At 39.3% G+C, this 21,549-nt stretch overlaps 1 protein-coding gene across 1 annotated transcript in view; it reads left to right on the top strand.

The window, feature by feature from the left end:
• ABCA13 (ATP binding cassette subfamily A member 13) overlaps nt 1–21,549 on the top strand; it is a gene marked incomplete at its 3' end in the record, with an annotated part of 147,999 nt that overhangs the window by 78,974 nt on the left and 47,476 nt on the right. The window contains exons 11-15 of the mRNA XM_008051823.1: nt 3,671–3,798; nt 4,589–4,689; nt 4,926–5,102; nt 10,317–10,522; nt 11,540–11,679. Coding sequence (XP_008050014.1) covers nt 3,671–3,798; nt 4,589–4,689; nt 4,926–5,102; nt 10,317–10,522; nt 11,540–11,679 — 752 coding nt within the window. The remainder of the gene's footprint in view (nt 1–3,670; nt 3,799–4,588; nt 4,690–4,925; nt 5,103–10,316; nt 10,523–11,539; nt 11,680–21,549) is intronic.

Below are 21,549 nucleotides of genomic sequence, written 5' to 3'. Positions count from 1 at the left end.
CTACTAAGCAAGTGGGAAATCCAAGGCTTTTGTTGTGGACCATCACTAGGACAGAACTCTTTGCAGCACTCTGGATGCTCTATACAGATGTTGCAAACCATCTAACAGGAGAACAATGTTTGAGAAGGTATCAGCTTCCTGGATTTTTAGATTTTGTCTTTGACTTTTGTTTAAAAATGGACAGATACATCTTACAGATATTTTCACACAGGAACTGCCTGTTACCATATTTATTTAAAGATTCTGTATAGTTGAAATATTTATATAAGGCTCAGAAATATTTTAGAAGTAGGAAAAGGTGAAATTTGTGGTTTCTTCATTTTTAAGATAACCAGATTTTATTCATTAAGAAGGTGAGGATTGGATCTGTTTCTTCAGTAGGTCTGGCAGTTTGTAGCAACTTGAATCTTATTATCCTCCTGAATTTGAGGCTCTCTTTGAAAGAGAACAATATGACTTCTCAATATTATCTCAAAAGTGTTCCTTTCAAATCAGAGTCACACAAATTCTTGCATTCTGTGTACCATGAAGAAAAATTGTGATGGCAGAGTTGTGTGGGATCATAGTGTGATTTTTTCATTATGTAACAAACAGAAACTCTAAACAGTTCTAACACTTTCACATTTTCTGGGACCCAGTTGAATAAGAGGATCTTGCTTTTGAAGGTCCTGTTTCCTAAATTTTACTTAATAGTTGTCCTGGGGCATGCGGTGCTGATGCTCAGGCAGCAGTGCAGTTCCCCACTAGGGCCATAAAAGCTACAGGGGGATGGATACAGGAGTCAGCAGAGATACCAATGATCTAGGCAAAGGGCAGGGATGAATCACTTGGCCATGCATGAACTTCAAATGCAGGATATTGCATTGAGGGTATTGAAAACTTTCCTGCTGGTTTATTATTTAATGCACATTAATAGAGATACCACATTAAGTCACACTAATTATTCTGTAAACCTCAAACACCTCCTGGCACTTTAGACCAGGGTTCTGTCTACTCTCCACCAGACCAGAAAAATGAAGCCCCAGGAAGCTCTACCTGGCTCTTAGCTCCTACAGGGTAGGGAAACTAAAGACCACACCACCTTCTAAGTACCACGCTTGGACAGCCCGAGTTTCCCTGTCCAAGTTTCTCTGTCTCCATACATAATTTCTACACACTCTCAGGGTCAGGTTGATTAGGGCCCAAACACTGGCTTTGCCATTCACTGGTTGTGTGCACCGGGAAAGCAATTGGCCTTTGGAACCTCCATTTCTATTTGGACACTGCTTTCATTGCGAGTAATACAAAACTTCTGCCTCACAGCTGTTACCTGTGCAGTTCTGGCCCCTCTGTCAGCTTCCCCAGGCCTTGGCCTCTGGTTTGGTAATGGCATCACTGTGTGATCTCTGAGGCCCTTTCTAATCTTCAACCTCTTGGTTTGTTGAAGGCTTGCTACAGGACTGTCCAATGATCCTGTGTCTTTATCTATCAAGAAGAAATCATCTACCCACTTTGTTAGACTGCAACAAGAATTGACAGAGACTCCCTGTGCTGAAAATAGCTCACATGGAGTGGATGGTCTTATTCATTGGTCACTTCCCAACTCCTGTCACCAAAACATGCTTATCTGTCCATCTAAACTCACTCCTACATCCCTCTATCCTTCCCTTTTTTACAGATTTGATGATTTTTCTACATGGATGTCAGAAGTCCCTCACACATACATTCAATATTTTGGAATCCCTTTTGTTAATTCTATTATTTTCTGAGTAAATGTTTTCTTTTACTTTTATATGAAGTCATGAGTCTCATCCCTCTAGGGGCTAATTGGTGTGTGTGACTGTGTATGTGTGTGTGTGTTTAAAGTTCCAATTGCCTTCTTACTGTGGTGTGTAGTTTCTTATTCACATACCTATGGCTCTGGACTCTTGTCCCTGTTTTGTCTCCTGAGCATTGCTGAAGGCTTCTTTCTCCTCTTTTCATTGTCCCTGTTGATATATCTATGACTTCCTTTTCTAAGTTTTGTCCTTGTTTCGCCAATTCAGTTTAAGTATTTCAGTTAAATCAGACAGTCACTTGCCTTCTTTCTTCAAATTTTTGTAAGATTCATGTTATTCCTCATCAGAAAACTGTGTCTTTTATCATTAGCTTTTATCCTAATCTTTGGTCCAGTAAACCACACCCTTTTTTTTCTACCTTGTTTCTATAGCCAATTGTTCATGACTTTTTCTCTTCCTAGGTCAGTGCTCAACCAAAAGAAAGGAAAATGCTACCGAACCCTCAGTTTCCTACTGAGGACTGTGTGCCATTACAGACGTATCCTTCTTGAGATTTTGTCTGTTCTTGCCCAAGTCCCTTTGGTCTCTCTAGGTTGCAAGTCACATAGTATATCTCTTTTCCTTGGGGCAAATGAAATTAAGTACAACCATCTCTTTCCCATGTTCTAGTTGTTTTCAAGAGCTACTTTGCCTTCTCCTCAGTGTAGCATAGAAAACCAGGGGAACAACTAACCTCATTCTACTTCATCCTACAGAGGCCCAGTTCAAGAAATCACACTTCTGGTTTAAGGCAAGAGAGCAGTGCCAGGAGTCTGGTCAGTAGCCAGAAAGCCTGAACAAGCAAAGATAATAGAGTAGTTGCTCTGCTGTGTAGCTGGAGGATGTGGGGACTGTAGTGCCGCCTCATACCGGTTTCTTGTAGGGGAATTATCATCAGGACCCCACTCACACTCTCCATTCCCTCCACAGTGGTCATATCCATCAGCACACTAGTTCCAGAATAGCAGCAACTGTTGACCAAGACTGTGCTTTACCCAGGATGCTGTGAAGAGATTGATCCCTGTGGTGCAGAAGTCAGATGGAGGCCACAGCCCGAGAATGTGGTGTAGCTCCAGCCAGTGGAGCATTGTGCTTGGGCTCCACGTAGTCACTTCTCTTTCTTTGTCTCTCCTCTTAGCTTGCATTATTTTCATGATAAGAGTTCCATGAGCTTACACGAAGACTCAGAAAGCCTGAACTCCCCTGCTGGTGCAGTTCTGCTCCTGCCATCTGACTGCATCTTGATCCTCATTCTGCTACATTTACTCTGATTTCAGTTTCCTCTCATTTTCAAAATCATTATCTTTCCAGCGTCTCTTCTAGGCTACCTTCTCCATGTCTTCACCATGTCTGGACCCTGTTAGCCGAATGCCCCAGGGACTGTAGTGTCAAGCTGCCTGGCTGGCCATCCTTCCTTTGATCTTGGAGAATCTCACACACATTGCTAGTTTCCCTAGTTTGGACCACTTTGATAAGCCCTGTGTTCCACCACACACTGTCTTTATATTTGAATTTTTTCTCAAAATATTTTTCTATGTCTCGTTGACTGTAGGTTTCAAGAAAAATGTTTTAAAATCTCACTTGGAACTTGATTCTATCCCTAACCTTTTAAACACATGATTAGGAATTTGCTTTTTGGTTTGGGGGAATAGAGAATGTTTAATCCATACTTAATACCAAAAGAATCTCCAAATCAGTTGATTCAAACAATGCAATTTGTCAAGAACCTGGTTATACAATGAAATGAGATTTTCAGTCTATGAACACACTTCCCAAAGCAGTGGAATATTTTCCTCTGAATGGAATTTTTATTTCCCTAGTTGGCATACTGAACTGTTTTCCATTTCATTTCATTTATTTATTTTTGCCCTCAGATTACGACATCTGCGGAAATTGCAAAGCGTGCTGCACAATCTGCCCCAGTGGCCGGCTATGAAGAGATTGCTTCAACTTGATGGTGCTCTCAGGAATTCAATAGCTCAGAATTTACATTTTGTCCAAGGTAAACCAGCTCTGGTGTTATTTGTCACTGACTCACTAAGAGCAAACATGAAATTTATTGGAAAATGGACTTGAAACTGTCGGACAACATTGTAAAGTTTGGAGATAAGTTTGCTAGTGTTGTACATATTTATACTTTGATGCCTTGCAGGACATTTCAAATATAGCAGACTAAGTCTGAATAAACAGTTCTGGCACAGTGAAGAGTGCATCCTTCTGCTGGCCATAAGCCCACAGTGTGGCCTGTGACAGGTGGTGTCCTGGGACTGGGGTTTGGCTTTCACTTTCATACCAGCATCCATGGTTCTCAGGCTGAAAAGGAACCAGATGGCATTGTGAATGAGTACATCTTTCATATTCTGTTTCCTTTCCCTCTGCTCCTTGGCATGTGAAAGGGAGAGCATGTTCTTCCTAGGTTTGCAGAATGCTCTTCTTTGAACTTCATTGACTGTGGTGGGCATTGTTTTTTCTGCCCCCTTCTGAGGAAGTCAGGTTTGCACTTTGCCGGGTAGGCAGGAGCTTTTTTATCTTCTCAAGGAGGAGAGAAAAAAAAATGAGGAGAGATGTTACCAAAACCCTTCTGTAACTAAGAACTCATGCTCCTGAGCTTTCAGAAAGGATAAAATAGTATTCCAGTGACTTTGTTTGTTGTCCTCTCTAAGGAAGATAATAACATGCATGACAACAGGTCAAATTTACTGAAATGCATGTTTTTGGAATCCAGTTTATTGACTCATGGCCATGTGTAGAACTCAAGCTTGGAGTAGCCTACCAATTTGTCTATCTTGCAGAAATCCTTTTTCACATGGAGACATCAGCTAATGGTTCCAAATGGGTTGGACTTGACCAATTGAAACTGGAAAAGGACATGTTTTTCTGGGAGTTAATGCAGGTAAAGCCCAGCAAAGGATTATAAATAAGCAATTTTTATAAAACATTCAAGAAGCTTATACAATATTTAGTTTTACTCCTGTTGTGAATCATGCCAACCAAATAGAACAATAGGCAAGTTTTCAAAAAACTTTTATGTTATGTTTTTTAAAAAATTTCTTATTTTCAATTCTTGAGGTCATTGAGAGGCTAAGCATCTCTAAATGCTATGCTTTTCCATCTTTATTAATATTTTAGATGTTGAAGAAGAATGCTACTACTTTCTGCCTGAGGGACCACTTGTCTGAGAAGGTGGGCATCCTACCCCCTAGAAACTCTGGCATCTGGGATGACCTCAGGGAACTGTTATGCCATCCTAACTCCTCCACCGAGACCAGTGTTTTAAACAAGCTTCTCAATTCAGTAGAGGCTGCTGTAAGTATTTTACCATCTGATCTCTTCCAAGAGCACCAATAGGCTCATTTTTAAGGTTAAATTCACCAAAGACACTAGTAATTAAGCTGGAATTTGGGTGCTGCACGTGTTGATACCAGTCTATCCACTTATAGGAAACTGGCCTACTGAATCCTAACTGCCGCACACAACCATCCCTCCAGGCTGATAGCTTTAGGGATTGTGTGCTACCTGCTAGCCAAAACCTACTTGACATTCCCTGAGAGTACCTCAAACTTTCAAGCTGTGACACTTCTGCTTCTCAGACTTCCTGGTTCCTTGACCTGCTTCAGTTTTGGCTGAATATGATAAGAAAAGTATAGGAATATCTTTGATGATCAGTCAATTAATGCAAAATTGTAGCTTTTAGTGCTCATAGGCTTTATTTGGTTCTGTGTGAGTTTTTTTAAAATTTTAGATTCAGGGATATACCTGCTGTTTTGGTTATTACAGCTTTGTAGTAGAGTTTGAAGTCAGCTAATGTGATGCCTCCAGCTTTGTTCTTTTTGCTTAGGACTGCGTTGACTATTCTGACTCTTTTTTGGTTTCATATGAAATTTAGTATTGTTTTTGCTAATTCTGTGAAAAATGACATTGGTAGTTTGATAGGGATTGCATTGAATCTCTGGATTACCTTGGGTAATAAGATCATTTTAATAATGTGGATTCTTCAATCCATGAGCATGGGATGTTTCTCCCTTTGTTCGTATCCTCTGTAATTTTATCAGAGTTTTGGCTTCTCCTGTAAGTGGAATTGAGTTCTTTTTTTTTTTTTTTTGAGTTGGAGTCTCACTCTGTCACCCAGACTGGAGTGCAGTGGCCGCTCCTGGCCACTGCAGCCTCGACCTGCTGGGCTCCAGCGATTCTTCTGCCTCAGCCTTCCAAGTAGCTGGAACTATAGGTGTGTGCTACCACGCCTGGCTAATTTTTGATTTATTGTAGAGATGAGGTCTCGCCAAGTTGCCCGAACTGGCCTCGAACCTGCGGGTTCAGGCAATCCCCTCACCTCGGCCTCCCAAAGTGCTGGGATTACAGGCTGAGCCACTGAACCCGGCCGGAATTGAGTTCTTGATTTGATTCTCAGCTTGGTCTCTATTGGTGTATAACAATGCTACTGATTTGTGTGTGTTGATTTTTGTATCCTGAAACTTTACCAAATTCATTTATCAAGTCCAGGAGTCTTTTGGAGGGGTTTTTAGGGGTCTCTAGGTAGAAGATCATTTCATCAGCCTGTAGCGATTATTTGATTTTTTCCAATTTGTATACACTTTATTTCTTTTTCTTGTCTGATTGTTCTGGCTAGGACTTCCAGTACTATGTTGAATAGTAGTGGTAAAAGTGTGCATCCTTGCCTTGTTCCAGTACTGAGGGGGAAATGTGTTCAGCTACTCTCTGTTCAGGATGACTTTGGCTGTGGGTTTGTCATATATAGCTTTTATTATTTTGAGAAGTATTCCTTCTGTGCCTGTTTTGCTGAAGGTATTTATTATGAAGGGATGCTAGATTTTATCAAGTACTTCTTCTGCATCTATGGAAATGATCATATAATTTTTGGTTTTAATTCTGTTTATACCGTGAATCACATTTATTGACTTCATATGTTAAACCACCCTTGAATCCCTGAGAAAAAACCCATTTGGCTGTGGTGTATTGTTTTCGTATGTGTTGTTAAATTTTGTTTGCTAGTATTTTGTTGAGGATTTTTGCATCTGTATTCATAAGGAATATTGATGTGTAGTTTTCTTTTTTTGTTGTGTCTTTTCCTGTCGTTCAGAGTGATACTGGCCTTGTAGAATGAGTTAGGGAGGATTCCCTTCTTTTCAATCTTGTGAAATAGCTTCAGTAAAATTGGTACCCATTCTTTGAATGTCTGGTAGAGTTTAATTGTGAGTCCATCAGGTCCTAGACTTTTTGTTGTTGTCGGGAGACTTCTAATTATTTTTTCGATCTTGCTACTTGTTATTAGTCTTTTCAGGGTTTCTATTTCTTCCTGATTCAAGGTTGGGGGGGGGTTATGTTTCCAAGAATATATCCATTTCCTCTAGATTGTCTAGTTTGTTTGCATAGAGGTGTTTGTAATTGTCCTTGATGGACTTTTGAATTTCCATTGAATCAGTTGGAAAGTCTCCTTTTTCATTTTTGATTAAAATAATGTGAGTCTTCTCTCTTTGTTTCTTAATTAATCTAGCTAGTGTTCTATCAATTTCATTTATCTTTTCAAAGAACCAACTTTTTGTTTCATTGATTCCTTGTATTGTTTTTTATTTCAATTTCATTTAGTTCTACTCTGATCTTTGTTATTCATTTTCTTTTGCTAGCTTTGGTTTGGTTTATTCATGTTTTTCTAGTTCCTCAAGGTATGTGTGGTTGTCAATGTGTGATCTTTTGGTCTTATTAATATAGGCCTTAAGTGCTATACATTTTCTTCTGAGCACAGCAGTGACTCTGTCCCAGAGTTTTTGATAACTTGTTTCATTGTTGTCATTCATTTCAAAGAATTTTTATATTTTCTTTTTCTTTTTGTTTTTTGTTTTTGAGTTGGAGTCTCACTCTGTCGCCCAGACTGGAGTGCAGTGGCTGCTCCCGGCCACCACAGGCTCGCCTGCTGGGCTCTGGCGATCCTTCCGCCTCAGCCTTCCGAGTAGCCGGATTTACAGGCGTGCGCTACCACGCCTGGCTAATTTTTTGATTTTATTGTAGAGATGAGGTCTCGCCTGCCCAGGGGTCTCGAACCCGCTGGCTCAGGCAATCCACTCACCTCAGCCTCCCAAAGGCGCGGGATTACAGGCTGAGCCACCGAGCCCGGCTTGAATTTTTATATTTTCATCTTGATTTCATTGTTGACCCAAGGATCATTCAGGAGCAAATTGTTTAACTTCCGTAACTTTGTTTGGTTTCATGAGGTCTTGAAGTTAATCTAGTTTTATTCAACTGTGGTCTGAGGTGGTGCTTGATATGATTTCTATTTTTTTGAATTTATTGAGACTTGATTTGTGGTCTTTCATATGTCTGTCTTGAAGAATGCACTGATGAGAAAAATATGTATTCTATAGTTTTTGGAGTTTGCCCTTGGGACCTGTTCCAAGCTGACTAGAAAGTAACTGCTCCTCCCTGCTAGGGTTAAGTTTCTAGAAAATGGCAACTGGCACCACTCAAGACTTTTTCCTGCACCACTCCCTGGCAGAGCATGGCTGTGGGGAAGCAGTTTACTGTGAGTGGCTAGGGCCCCACGAGGCCCAGGGAGCCCTACAAGTTCATTCAGGAGCACAGAACTCCTAAATTCCCATCAATCACATTCTCCACTGTGTTCAGAGGCTGTGGTGGACTGTGTGGAACAGGAGAGAGACTGGCCAGTTCCAGCCCAGGTCGGTGGATTTTTTTTTTCTTTTTTCTTTGCTCTATGTGGTTATTACCACTCCTTTGGAGACTCCTGGGGCACGCTGCAGGATCTGTTCCTCTCTGGGTGCTGAGAAAACTCTATCTCGGTTTACTTTCACACACTGTTGGGAGGATGAACACAGGAATGTGAAAATGCAGAGTTCTGCAATGTGGTGGCATCAGATGGTGCCACAACTTCTGCTTCTCTTGTCATGGTTCTGGTGTCCAGTACATGTCTGCTGATAGAGCCAGTCAGTGAATGGCTCTTCAACTGCAGGACCCATGCCATGTCTTGAGGCCTTCATCACAGGCTTTAAAAATCATGCTCTTCTCATGTCAGTGCCAAGGACAGGAGCTACCTTTGCTGATCATTCGACGGGGACTGCAGAATGTTGAGCAATTTGTTTGGAAAGATAATTTTGTCAAGTTCAGCCCTTATCTTTTTTACTGATTATTAGAAATTATAATAATCATATCTTTGTAGTTCATTTTCTTTCTTTCCAAATTATCTATTTCATTGTTAAATCTTCTTCCTTATATACCATAAGACCACTGAAATCATGAAACTTGTAAAATATAAATGATGTCACAGCAAAACAAACATTAAGATAATAATTGGATGGTGTACATAATTCAATTCAATCAGCACTTTCTTAGCATTTACTTTCTGTGTTATGATACGTCAAAAGGCATACAAACATGAAAAAGACACTATCTTGCCTTAGAAAAGCAGACAACACAAGTGCCTAGGAGCTTAGCATCTAGAAGTCTTCCTAAATACACCAATGAGGCTTAAATGGGGTGTGAGGTTTGGAAGCACAGAGAAATCAGGAGAGGATGATAGGCAGGTAAAAAGTGTATATGAAGGCATGCAGGCACAAAAATCCACTACCTATCTGTGCATAGCTGTCTTGCTTCTGGGTGTAAGTTCTCTTCTGGCAGAAAGCCCATTCCAAATCTTGTTGTATTGATAAAGCCTAACTTATAGCCCTGCACAGAGCAGGGACTCAGCAGGATCTTCTGCTGGTGCTGAGTATATTCACAGGTTACACATCTCAGAGATAGACTTCTAGATAATACTTAGGTTACCTATCACTAATGAGCCCCACCCCCCTTTAAAACCAAACACATTCTATTAGCTCTCATGACTGTGGGTTGACTGGGATCAGCTGGGCATTTCTTCTGACAATCTTACCGGGTTGGGCAACACTGACGTACTTGCAGTCAGATAGCAGCCGAAGCTGGAGTCTGCTCAGCTGGACACTGAGGAGAGCCTCTTATTTTCCTCTTGAGTCTCAGGGCCTGTTTTCTCTAGGTAGCCTCTCTGTGTGATCCCACAGCAGGGTAGTCAGACTTCTTACATGGATGTCCAGAGAAACCTAAAACAGGCAAGAAGGGAGGAAACATAGGAGCCGACACTCCCCAGAACTGGCACGAGTTACACCTCCTGCATTTTATGGGTTCATGAGAGTCAGAGGCCAACCTAGAGAAATTATGGAAGGGAGTTGCTGGGAGTGAGACTATTAAGCGGTCTGGTTAATTGCAGTCATATGGGGAGACTGGCTAACACAGATGGCTATGACACTTGGGTCCCCCATCCTACTTTGTTATTAAATAAGTCTTTACTTTGGGGTCTATTTTCTAGAAGAGGAGTAAAGTTTCCAGTCTAGAACTGTTACTTAGGTGATCACTGTCCTATAGGGCACAGTTCAAATGGATCCCTTGTCAAGTGAGACTAGGAAAAGGCTGTTGCTCAAATATCCATATTTGAATTACTTTGTTTATTAGAAGCAATATATATATTTTTTTCCTGTTAAGGAACATATTTTGCAAGAGGTCATTACTGGGCACACAGATATGCCAGTTTTAATACCTGAAGAAGTTTTGGACTGGCGGGAAGTGGGGACACAGCTGTCAGAAGCCAGCTTTTCCTGTACTCGGCTCTTCCAGCGGCTGGGAGCTAATGCCTCATCCGGGAGTGGTATCTTTTCTGGTGACTGTAAACACCAACTTGCCTCTGCAGTGTAAGTACATGTTTTATGGAAAACTTCTCAACAATTGGACATTGAAATGATTTCAACTGCCTCCTTCTACTCAAAATGATACATTAACATAGTAGATTATATTTCTGATGACGACTAGAACTATGTTCCATTTATTTTGAAAAAGGTTAATCTATTTGTACTATTGGAAGGCATCTAACAACAATAAATTTTAAACAGAGGCCAGCTGTGGTGACCCATACCTGTAATTCCAACACTTTCTGAGGCCAAGGTGGGAAGATCGCTTGAGCTCCAGGGTTTGAGAACAGTTTGGGCAACATAGCAAGGCCTTGTCTCTATAAAAAATTTGAAAAATTTAGCCTGTCATAGCGGCACGCACCTGTAATCCCAGCTACTTGGGAGACTGAGGTGGAAGGATCGTCTGAGCCAAGGAGGTTGAGGCTTCAGAGAGCCATGATCATGACACTGTCTCTAGCCTGTGCAGCAGAGTGAGACTCTGACTTTATGTAGCAATCTAAGATCCCTGTTTAGTCCAGGGTGTGCATGTGATTGAGGTTCTTGTATATTGCATTACTCAGAATTCTCACATTAACTACTAGTAGGAGATTTCTCTTGGGAGCTGTAATTCTCCAGAAAAATTGCCTTGTTTTTTTATTTTATTACTCTGTGAGTTGTATGTGTGATCAATGTCTACTTTCCTTGGCTCCTAGGAAGTTCATAGTTAAATATATCAAATAGGGAATGTATTTTTCTTAACCTCAAAGTTCACTTCATATTATGATCTTTATTTTTTTCTCTTGATTTACTCTTATATTTTATGTATTTCCATAAATGACTTTTCCTAATTTTTCAAATCTGGGTAGAGGAATTTGTAAACTAATAGATAACAATTAAAATAGCTATTTCAAAGATTCTAATTCTTTATATATGTGACTGCCAGGTATTTGCATGTATTTATATTTAAACAAATGTATAATGATCTGTTATATGAGAATCATTTTTAACTTTTAGTTTTCTCTGGATTCTTTATGACTGCAGGATATTTCATACACTTGAAAAAGCACAGTTTTTCCTGGAACAAACATATTACTGGAACGCCTTCACAGGGTTTATCAGGAAGACTTGTGAAGTGGCTCGATACGTAAATATGCATGAGCGTTTCCACAGCAGTCGATCTGGTAAGTCAGGAACCTTATCTACGGAAGAAAAAGTGTTACCCCATTTAGTGAGGTAATATGACTTCCTAAAAGACTATCCTATTTTAATAAAGGGATGCTTAAAACAGGGCCTTCTCTAAGTACAATTTGCCACTGTGATTACTTCATATAATTTTTCCCATCAATTATGACAAGACTTACCAGAAGGCCAGGTTGTCTCTGCACAGTTTCTAATAGTGACTGATTTTACTCACAAAACTGCCTTGTTTTCGATGATAAATATTCACATATGCAGACTAATCTTGACCCTACCCACAAGAGTTCAGATTTACCGCTGTGAGCCTTCTCACTTGACTTGGCATGAAGTCTACCCCACATACTGGGAAAAATACCCCATGCAGAGTGTGCTCCCATATAGGAAAACACAAACTGTTTTTCTCTAGATGCACACTCTGTACTCAACATTTCTGTGATCAAATGTGTGGGTTTTTTTTTTTTTCCCCACAACAAGCAATTCTCTGGTTCTCTACTTATTGGGTATCTAGCAACTCAATTCAGTTACGGCACTATCTATCTGGAGTTAGTATCAGATCCTACAGTTTAAGGGCTCAGTCCCTCAAGACTGCCCCCACTTCCAATGCCAGCCCCAAGTCTGGACCTCCCTTTTGACTTCTGACCAACTGGCCATAAATCAGAATTCTCGTGATCCCCTCCTCTTGTTCAGTAATTTGCAATATAGCTCACAGAACTCAGAAAAATAGTTTATTTACTAGATTACTCGTTTATTGCAACGAACACAACTCAGAAACAGTCCATGTTAATCAACCTGTCTTAAAGGTTCAGGGTCCGTTCAAGCTTTTCTGAGGAAGTGTCTCTCCTGAGTCTGGGTGTGTACTTTCATACTAGTTCCTCACCTATATTGCTGCTTTAAAGTGTTTTATTCTTTAGAGTCTCTTGCTTCTGTTCAAAAGCTTTGAGTTTCTATTATATTCCTGTGCCTATCATCATTTACTCAAGCACCTATGGGTCTGTAGACCCCCTGTAGCTTTAATGTGCCACAGTTTCTGCTACTCCTATCAGTGGTCTCCAACCTGGCCTCCAAACCATGCTACAGTTTCCATCAGTGCTCTGAGTCAGGTGATACTGAAAACAGTTTGTTTGACAGCCCTCAGACCAGCCAGAACATTGCCAGCAAGTTTGATTCCTTTTCTTCTCTTCTGAGGGAACATGGTATTGGGAAATTTCTCCCTGACAGTGCCATGTTGTGCTATGAAAGGGATGAGGAGAGAGAGAGCAAAATGTCACAAAATTTCTCACTAAGTGTGACATTTTCTTAGCGTGCTAGGGATTCATTTGGTTGCTGGAGCTTCTTAACTGGTTTATCAAGTCCTCACAAAGCTATTTTCATTCCTATATTATTGCTTATTTGGTGTTTCCATGGGAGAGCAAAGACCTCGAGTTTTCTAATTCACCCTCCTGCTGGTATCACTGACCACCATAGTTTTTTTCACAGATATATTTTTTTTTTTGGGGGGGGGTGTAACTTCTGTGTACAATTCGATGATTTTTTAGTAAAATTCCACAGTTGTGAAAGCATCTCCACAATCCAATTTTAGGACTTTCCCATCATCCTAAAAGGCCCTTCACGCCCATTTACAGTAATTTGCAATTCTCATGTCCAGTTCCTGGCAACCACGAATCTACTTTTTGTCCTCCTAGATTTGTCTTTGCTGGACATTTCATGTAAACAGAATTGTACAATATGTGGTCTCTGGTGTCTTATTTCTTTTACTTAGCATAGTATGAAAATCTTTGTTTTTGAGGAACAATTTTGCTGATTATGGAATTCTTGGATGACATTTTTTTTCCCCCCAGCACTTTGAAGATCTTTCTTGTCTTCTGGCCTACTGGTCCTATTTAGAAGTCTGCTGTCTTTGTGAAGCCATAACATTGCTCTCTTTTTTTTTTTTTTTTTTGAGTTGGAGTCTCACTCTGTTGCCCAGACTGGAGTGCAGTGGCCGCTCCCGGCCACCGCAGCCTCGACCTGCTGGGCTCCGGCGATCCTTCCGCCTCAGCCTTCCAAGTAGCCGGAATTACAGGCGCGCGCTACCACGCCCGGCTGATTTTTTGATTTATTGTAGAGATGAGGTCTCGCTGCCCAGGCGGGTCTCGAACCCGCTGGCTCAGGCAATCCACTCACCTCAGCCTCCCAAAGGCGCGGGAATACAGGCTGAGCCACTGAGCCCGGCAACATTGCTCTTTGAAGATAATGTGTCTCACCTCCTTCCCAACCTAGCTGCATTTCTTATTTTCCTATTGATTATGCTTGTCATAAGTTTTTATATGATGCTCCTGGGTGTATTTTATTTTATTTTTTTGGTATTGATCCTTCTTGAGATCAACATTGTTCTTAAATTTGTTATTTTATTATATGTGAACAATTCTAGAAAATTATTTCCTTAAATATTCCTTTCTTTTACTAATTATAATACACATATATACTTTTCCCAAATATTCTTTTTTTTCCTGTATTTTTCTCCTTTTTTTCCTCTCTATGGTTCAATCTGGGTAATTTTCTCTGACCTATTTTCTAGTTCACTAATTCCCCAGAATGTGTTTAATGTATTCTTGAGCTTATTTTTTGAATTCTTAATTTCAGTTGTAATATGTTTCAGAATTTCCATTGGATTACATTTTTAAGGTTTTTGTTAAATGATATGCCTGATAACGCCAATAACTTGATTCCGTGGGTGTCTGTTTCTATTATAAGCTTTTTCTCTTTTGTTTTCACTTCTTATTGCTTTTTATACATCGTTATTTTTTAATGCATTCCAGACATTGTATGCAGAAATAAATTGATATTCTGCGTGACATTTATGGCTGTCAGAGGTGCTTTATTTCTGTTTCTGACAGGCAGTTGGAGTAGAGGCATATCACCTTAATTTAGCCAGGACATGAACCACTTTTAAACATGGTATCAACCTTTCTGAGACTTGTGGTTTACTGTCTTCTCTTACTACTAGGGTGTATAGCCTTCTGGGCTACTATCCTGAGACTATGGTGTTTACTGAAGGCATTTTTTTCTTTTTCTGTCTCTGAATTTCAATTTCTTTCCTTGTTTTGTGATATGTTTGCAAGTTCTTCCTATTTTCTCAGCCAGCCCCTAAGCCCTCACTTTTGCTGTTGAAAATAGCAGTTGCATAGGGAAAAAGTGACTTCAAATACTGGACTTTCTCCTTCCCATCTTCTCTTGTCTGGATGTTTGGCCCCACAAATTCTTGGTGCCTTACCAGGTGTCTGATGCCTTCAAAGAGATTAGAAAGTGTTTCTCCCATTTTCTAGATGTTTTTAGTGGAATAGTTGGATTATAACAATCTATACTATCACATGGAGAACTGTCTTTATTTGAGTTCAAAGCTATTATGTCCCTAACCTGTGATTTACAAAGCAAGGATTTTGCCTGTGGCTTGGTAGTTCAGCTTTGATAGTGTTTCTGAACATACATAGTGTTGTGGTAAAAAAGCTTAAATGCTAGAGTCAGACTAATTAGTTTCAAATGTTGGCATTGCCACTGACTAGCCACATGATTTATGGGAAAATTGCTTCAGTTTTCTCATCTATAAGTAGGTATAAGACTATGAATGTTAATTGAGTTAATGCTTAAGACAGTATATGAAGTGTGTTAGGTGTTCCATAAGCATGTATTAAAGAGTAAACAGCAAAGCATACATTCCTTGGGGTGTCATGGGCCATACTATTTATGCCAGGTATTCTAGAGATAGAACTTGTTTTGTATTCTCATAGGTAGAAGGACCACCATGAATGAATGAGAGTTAGAGGTCAGGATTAGCTTTCAAGGGTGAAATACATGTATTTTTATAATTTAATTTTTATTTGTGTCAAATGAGCATATAGACACCAAGTTCAAGAGGTTGAAGACAAGATCAAATGGAAAACAATAGTCTTCTGCCTTGTTCAACATAGCACTTTTACCTTCTACGTCTCATAAACCTCTTCTACTGATCACTGATTTTTTAAAATATTATTTAGGAGAGTGGGGATCGCTTTTAACTGAGATTCCACGGCTTGACATAGAGTCACTATGAAGGCTTTGAGTAATGAGTGTATCATAAAACAAGTTTGATCATCATATATGGAGACTCCGGGTGGGCAAGATGAATAATAACCAAAACTGAACTATGTTAGTAGACCAGATGCTGTCTTTGGCTTGTGTTGCATGGATTGTGCACACCTTATTTGCTTATATCTTTGCTACTCAGAGTGTGGTCCCTGGACCAGTGTCATCGGCATCATCTGGGATTTGTTAGATGTGTAGAATTATGGCCTCACCTCAGACCTAGTGAATCAGAATATGCATTGTAAGAAGGTGCTCAGATGATCTGTAAGTACAGGAAAGTCTGAGAAGTGCTGGCTTAAGTGAATGATGACAGAACAAGCCTGTTGTTATGCATTCATCTTATACATTTCTTATTTCCTCTTTCTCCTTTAAAAAAACAGAACAAAATAAGAACAACAGTGCATGTTAAGTATGTGGTATTGTAGAGACACTATTTATTCTAGTGAATAGATTATGCTGTAATTATTTAAGTTTATGGGTTACAGTTTTATCCTGCAGATAAACCATGGACTCAGTTTAATATTTTGGCATGGGTTTTGGAAGCAGATGGACATAGATTTTATTGAGCATATTATCTTAATTAGCTTTATCTTTGGTAAAATAAAACTCACATGGTATACATTACTGGGCTTATATGAAGATTAAATAAAACAGCATATGTAAAATACCTAGCAGAGTATTGTAGGGCTATGCAATAAATATGAGTTCCCTTTTCCTCCCTACAGAAATGAGTGGCAGAATTATGATACATCACAAACAATAGCAAGGGAATTTACTATGGAATATTTTATTTATGAAATTTGTTGTAAAAAGCTCTTTGATACTGCTGGACTTTCTGGTAGCATTCATCTTTTTCCTATTGATGTTAATCACACACACACATTTGTGCTAGTTTTCATGATCGCTTCCACCTTTTCCTTTTTCCTTAAACACTTTTAAAATTTTATACACATAAGTCACTCTATTTCAATGAAAACTAAGTGAAGTATACTGGGTACAAGCTTTATTCAATGTTGCTTTCAAAATAGGCCCTAAAGAGATTAAATGACTTGACTGGGATTATAAATTCTCTCTTTTTAAAAAACAGTTTTATTGAAATGTAATTTACATACAATAAATCATACCGATTTAAGTTTGATAAATGTTGACATGTGTATAGATCCATAAAACTGTCATCAAAATTAAGATAGTGAATACCTTAATCACTCCCAAAACTTCCTCCTGTTCTTCATAGTTCCTCTTGACTGTCAATTCCAGACCCCGCCTGGTCCCTAGGCAACTACTGATTTGCTTTCTGTCACTTGGACTTTTCATTTTCTAGAAATTTTATAAGTGGAATTATACAGTGTGTGCTTTTTTGCCTGCCGTATTTTACTTAATATAATTAATTAGCATTAATTAGGTTGAGATTCATTCATGTTGTAGCATGTTCATTCCGTTTATCACTGAGTATGATTCTGTTATACTGATGTATTGTAGTTTGTCTGTCCATTCACACAGTTCTCAGCTAGTTTCTTTACTGCTTTGGACTACTACAAATAAAGCTGTTCTGTACATTCATGTGCAAGTCTTGTTTGGAAATATGCTTTCTTTTCTCCAAAAAACAAAATGTCTTGGTTATTTGGGAGGCATGTATTTAACTTTCTAAGAAAATAACACACTGTTTTTCAAAGTCACTGTACCACTTTCACTCCCATCAGCAGTGCTTGGGATTTCCTATACCTACATGTCCTCACCAACACTTGGTGTGGTCAGTATCATTAACTTTAGGCATTTAATACCTAAGCATAGTGGTATGTCATTATGGATCTAATTTGCATTTCTGTGTAATGATTTTGAACATCTATTTTTTTCATGATCTTATATGCCATCTGCATCCTTATTCATGAATTGTGTATTCAAATCTTTTTCTCCTCTTTTTAAATTGGGTTGTTTCTTTATTACTTAGTTGAAAATTTTCTTATATATTCAGGATACAAACTCTTTATCAGACATGTGCTTTACAAATATTTCCCCCCAGCCTCTGGATTGTCTTCTCATTCTTCTTAGCAATGTCATTCAGGAGCAGAGTTTTGTCCCTATAATGTTTCTTTTTTTCTACTTCCTTGATTTTACTCTGATTTTTTTCTTCCTTTCTTCTACTTAGGGTTTATCTGACTCTTTGTTTCTAGTTTCTTTCCATGGGAGCTGAGGTTATCGGTTTGAGACTGTTTGCTTTTATTTATTTATTGTAATTTTTTAATTTTAAGGATGTGGGATACAATTCAGGGCTAGATACACAAATGTTCATTATGCATTTACTCTTGTTGATGAGGTGTGCTCCCCCTACTCCTCTGGCAGTTTCCCATGACTGCCAAGCCCTTTCTTATAGTATTGTGATAATTGTTCAAGGTCCACTTATGAGTGAGAACATGTGGTACTCAGTTCTTTATTTCTGTGATAGATCACTCAGTTTTATATACTCTAAGTCCATCCAAGTTGCTGCAAAGTTCATAATTTTGTCCTTCTTTATGGCTGCATAATATTCCATTGTATATATGTACCATATTTTAAAATTCAGACCTCTTTTAATGGGACGCATGATTGGTTCCATGTTTTTGCTATTGTGAATAATGCTGCAATAAACATGTGTGTACAAGTATCTTTTTTATAGAGTGATTTTAGTTCCTTCATGTATATTCCCAGAAGGGGGATTGCAGGGTCATATGTAAGGTCGATTTTTAGATCTTTTAGGAATTGCCAAACTGTTTTCCACAGAGGTTGTACCAATTTACCTTCCTAGCAACAGTGTAGAAGTGTTCCCTTTTCTCCTCATCCTCTCCAGCATCTGTTGTTTTTTTGTGTTATTGATGATGGCCATCCTGACTGGAGTTAGGTGGTATCTCAGTGTGGTATGTTTTTTTTTTTTTTGAATTGGAATCTTACTCCATCATCCAGACTGGAGTGCAGTGGCACGCTCACAGCCACCCCAACATCGACCTGCTGGGCTCAGGTGTACCTTCTGCCTCAGCCTTCCAAGTAGCTGGAACTACAGGCACGTGGTACCATGCCCGGCTAATTTTTTTGATTTATTGTAGAGATGAAGTCTCACCAAGTTGCCCAGGCTGGCCTCAAACCTCTGGTCTCAGGCAATCCTCTTGCCTAAGCTTCCCAAAGTACTGGGATTACAGCTTGAGCCACTGTGCCTGGCCTTCAGTATGGTTTTAATTTGCATTTTTTTTTTAAATTTAAAATTTTTTAAAAATTTTTAATCAATATTTTTTATTATGATTTTGTGGGGTACAGTTAAGGGTTAGGTGTACAATTACGTTTCATTCAGGCACCCTGTTGATAAGAGGTGTTTCCCCATCCCCAGACAGACATTTGCGACTGTTAATCTCATCCCCCTCCCCCTCATAGTTTCCCAGTACCGTCAGTCATTTTCTTATAGTATTACATTGGATGTTCAAGGTCCATTATATGAGTGAGAACATGTGATACTCAGATCTTTGTTTCTGTGAGAGGTCACTCAGTATTATAGACTCTAGTTCCATCCAGGTTGCTGCGAAATTCATGCTTTTATTCTTTTTTATGGCTGCGTAGTATTCCATTGTGTATATGTACCACATTTTTTTAATCCAGTCCTCTTTTGATGGGCAGCATGGTTGTTTCCAGGTTCTTGCTATTGTGAACAATGCTGCGATAAACATACGTGTGCAGGTATCTTTTTTATAGAGTGATTTGAGGTCTTCAGGGTATATTCCCAGTAGGGGGATTGCGGGGTCATATGGAAGGTCGATTTTTAGAGCTTTTAGGAATCGCCACACTGCTTTCCACAGAGGTTGCACTAGTTACACTCCCGCCAACAGTGTAGAAGTGTTCCCTTTTCACCACACCCTCTCCAGCAGCTGTTATTCAGACTTCAAACTTTACTATAAAGCTACAATCATCAAAACAGCTTGGTATTGGTACAGGAACAGGCATATAGATCAATGGAATAGAATTGAGATTCCAGAAGCTAAACCTCAATTTCTCAACCAACTCGTCTTTGACAAAGCCCCCACCACCTACCACTGGGGAGAGGGGAACCTATTCAGTAAATGGTGCTGGGAATACTGGCTGACCACATGCAGAAGATTGAAACAGGACCCCTATCTATCCCCATGCACAAAGGTTAACTCCAAATGGATCAGAGACCTAAATGTAAAACCTCAAACCATAAGAACCTTAGAAAAGGAAGGAAATACCCTCATGGAAATCGGAACTGGCATCAATTTCCTGAACAAAAACCGAAACCCACAGGTCATAAGAGAGAAGATAGACAGGTGGGACCTTATTAAACTGACCAGCTTCTGCAAAGTCAAAGAAACCATCAAGAGAGCAGGGAGACAGCCTACAGACTGGGAAAAAGTATTTGCCAACTCCAGGTCTGACAAAGGCTTAACATCCTGGATCTACAAGGAACTCAAATGTGCTGAAAAGAAAAAAACAAACAACCCCATTATCAAATGGGCAAAAGATATGAACAGACACTTCACAAAAGAAGACATCCGAGCAGCCAACAAACATATGAAGAAATGCTCAACCTCACTAATCATCAGGGAGATGCAAATCAAAACCACACTGAGATACCACCCAACTCCAGTCAGAATGGCAATTATCAGCAACTCAAAAAATTAATTTGCATTTCTTTGATGACAGTGAGGCTGAGCATTTTTTCATTTATCTGTTGGCTGCCTGTATGTCTTCTTTTGAGAAGTGTCTATTCATATCTTTTTCCATTTGTTTTTTTCTTTTTGGCATGGTTGAGTTCCCTACAGATCCTAGATGTTGGGCTTTTATCAGATATACAGTTGGAAAATATTTTTTCCCAGTCTGTGAGCTGTCTTCCTGCTCTCTTGATGGTTTCTTTTGCTTTGCAGAAGCGTTTCAGTTTGATGAGGTCCCAATTGTCTATCTTATCTCTTATGGCATGGGCACTTGGGGTTTTGATCAGGAATTGGTTGCCATTTCCAATTTCCATAAGGGTGTCTCCTGCATTTTCTAAGATTCTTATACTTTGAGGTTTTACATTTAGGTCTTTGATCCATTTAGAGTTGATTTTTGTGTATGGTGATAGGTAAGGGTCTTGTTTTAATCTTCTGCATATTGTCAGCCAGTTTTCCCAGCTTCATTTATCGAATAGGTTCTCCTCACCCCATGGAGATGGTGGAGGCTTTGTCGAAGATACGTTGGTTGAGAAATTGATGTTTTGCTTCTAGAATCTCTATCCTGTTCCATTGGTCCGTATGCCTGTTCTTGTACCAATACCAGGCAGTATTGATTATTGTAGCCTTATAATAAAGTTTGGAAGTGTGATATCTCCTACTTGGTTCTTTTGCTGAGGATTGTTTTGGCTATCTGTGGTCATTTATGTTTCCATATGAATTCCTGTATTGCCATTTCCAGGTCTGAGAAGAATGCTGCTGGTAATTTAATGGGTATTGCGTTAAATCTGTAGATTGCCTTGGGTCGGATGGACGTCTTAACAACGTTGATTCTTCCAATTCATAGGCATGGAATATTTTTCCATTTGTTTGTGTCATCTTTGATTCCTTTGAGCACTGTTTTGTAGTGGTGTAATTTTCTCCCTGAGTGTTTTTTTAAAGAGGCATACCACAGACACTGGCATGTTGTGCTTTCATTGGCATTCAGTTCAAAGTACTTTCTAATTTTCCTTTTGATTTATTTTTTTCTACCACGGGTTATTTATAAGTGTATTTAATTTTCTAGAT

This window comes from Carlito syrichta, unplaced genomic scaffold (genome assembly GCF_000164805.1).
Source record: "Carlito syrichta isolate Samal-C Ts95f unplaced genomic scaffold, Tarsius_syrichta-2.0.1 Scaffold236645, whole genome shotgun sequence".
Lineage (NCBI taxonomy): Eukaryota > Metazoa > Chordata > Mammalia > Primates > Tarsiidae > Carlito > Carlito syrichta.
This window is presented reverse-complemented; position numbering and strand designations above follow the sequence as displayed.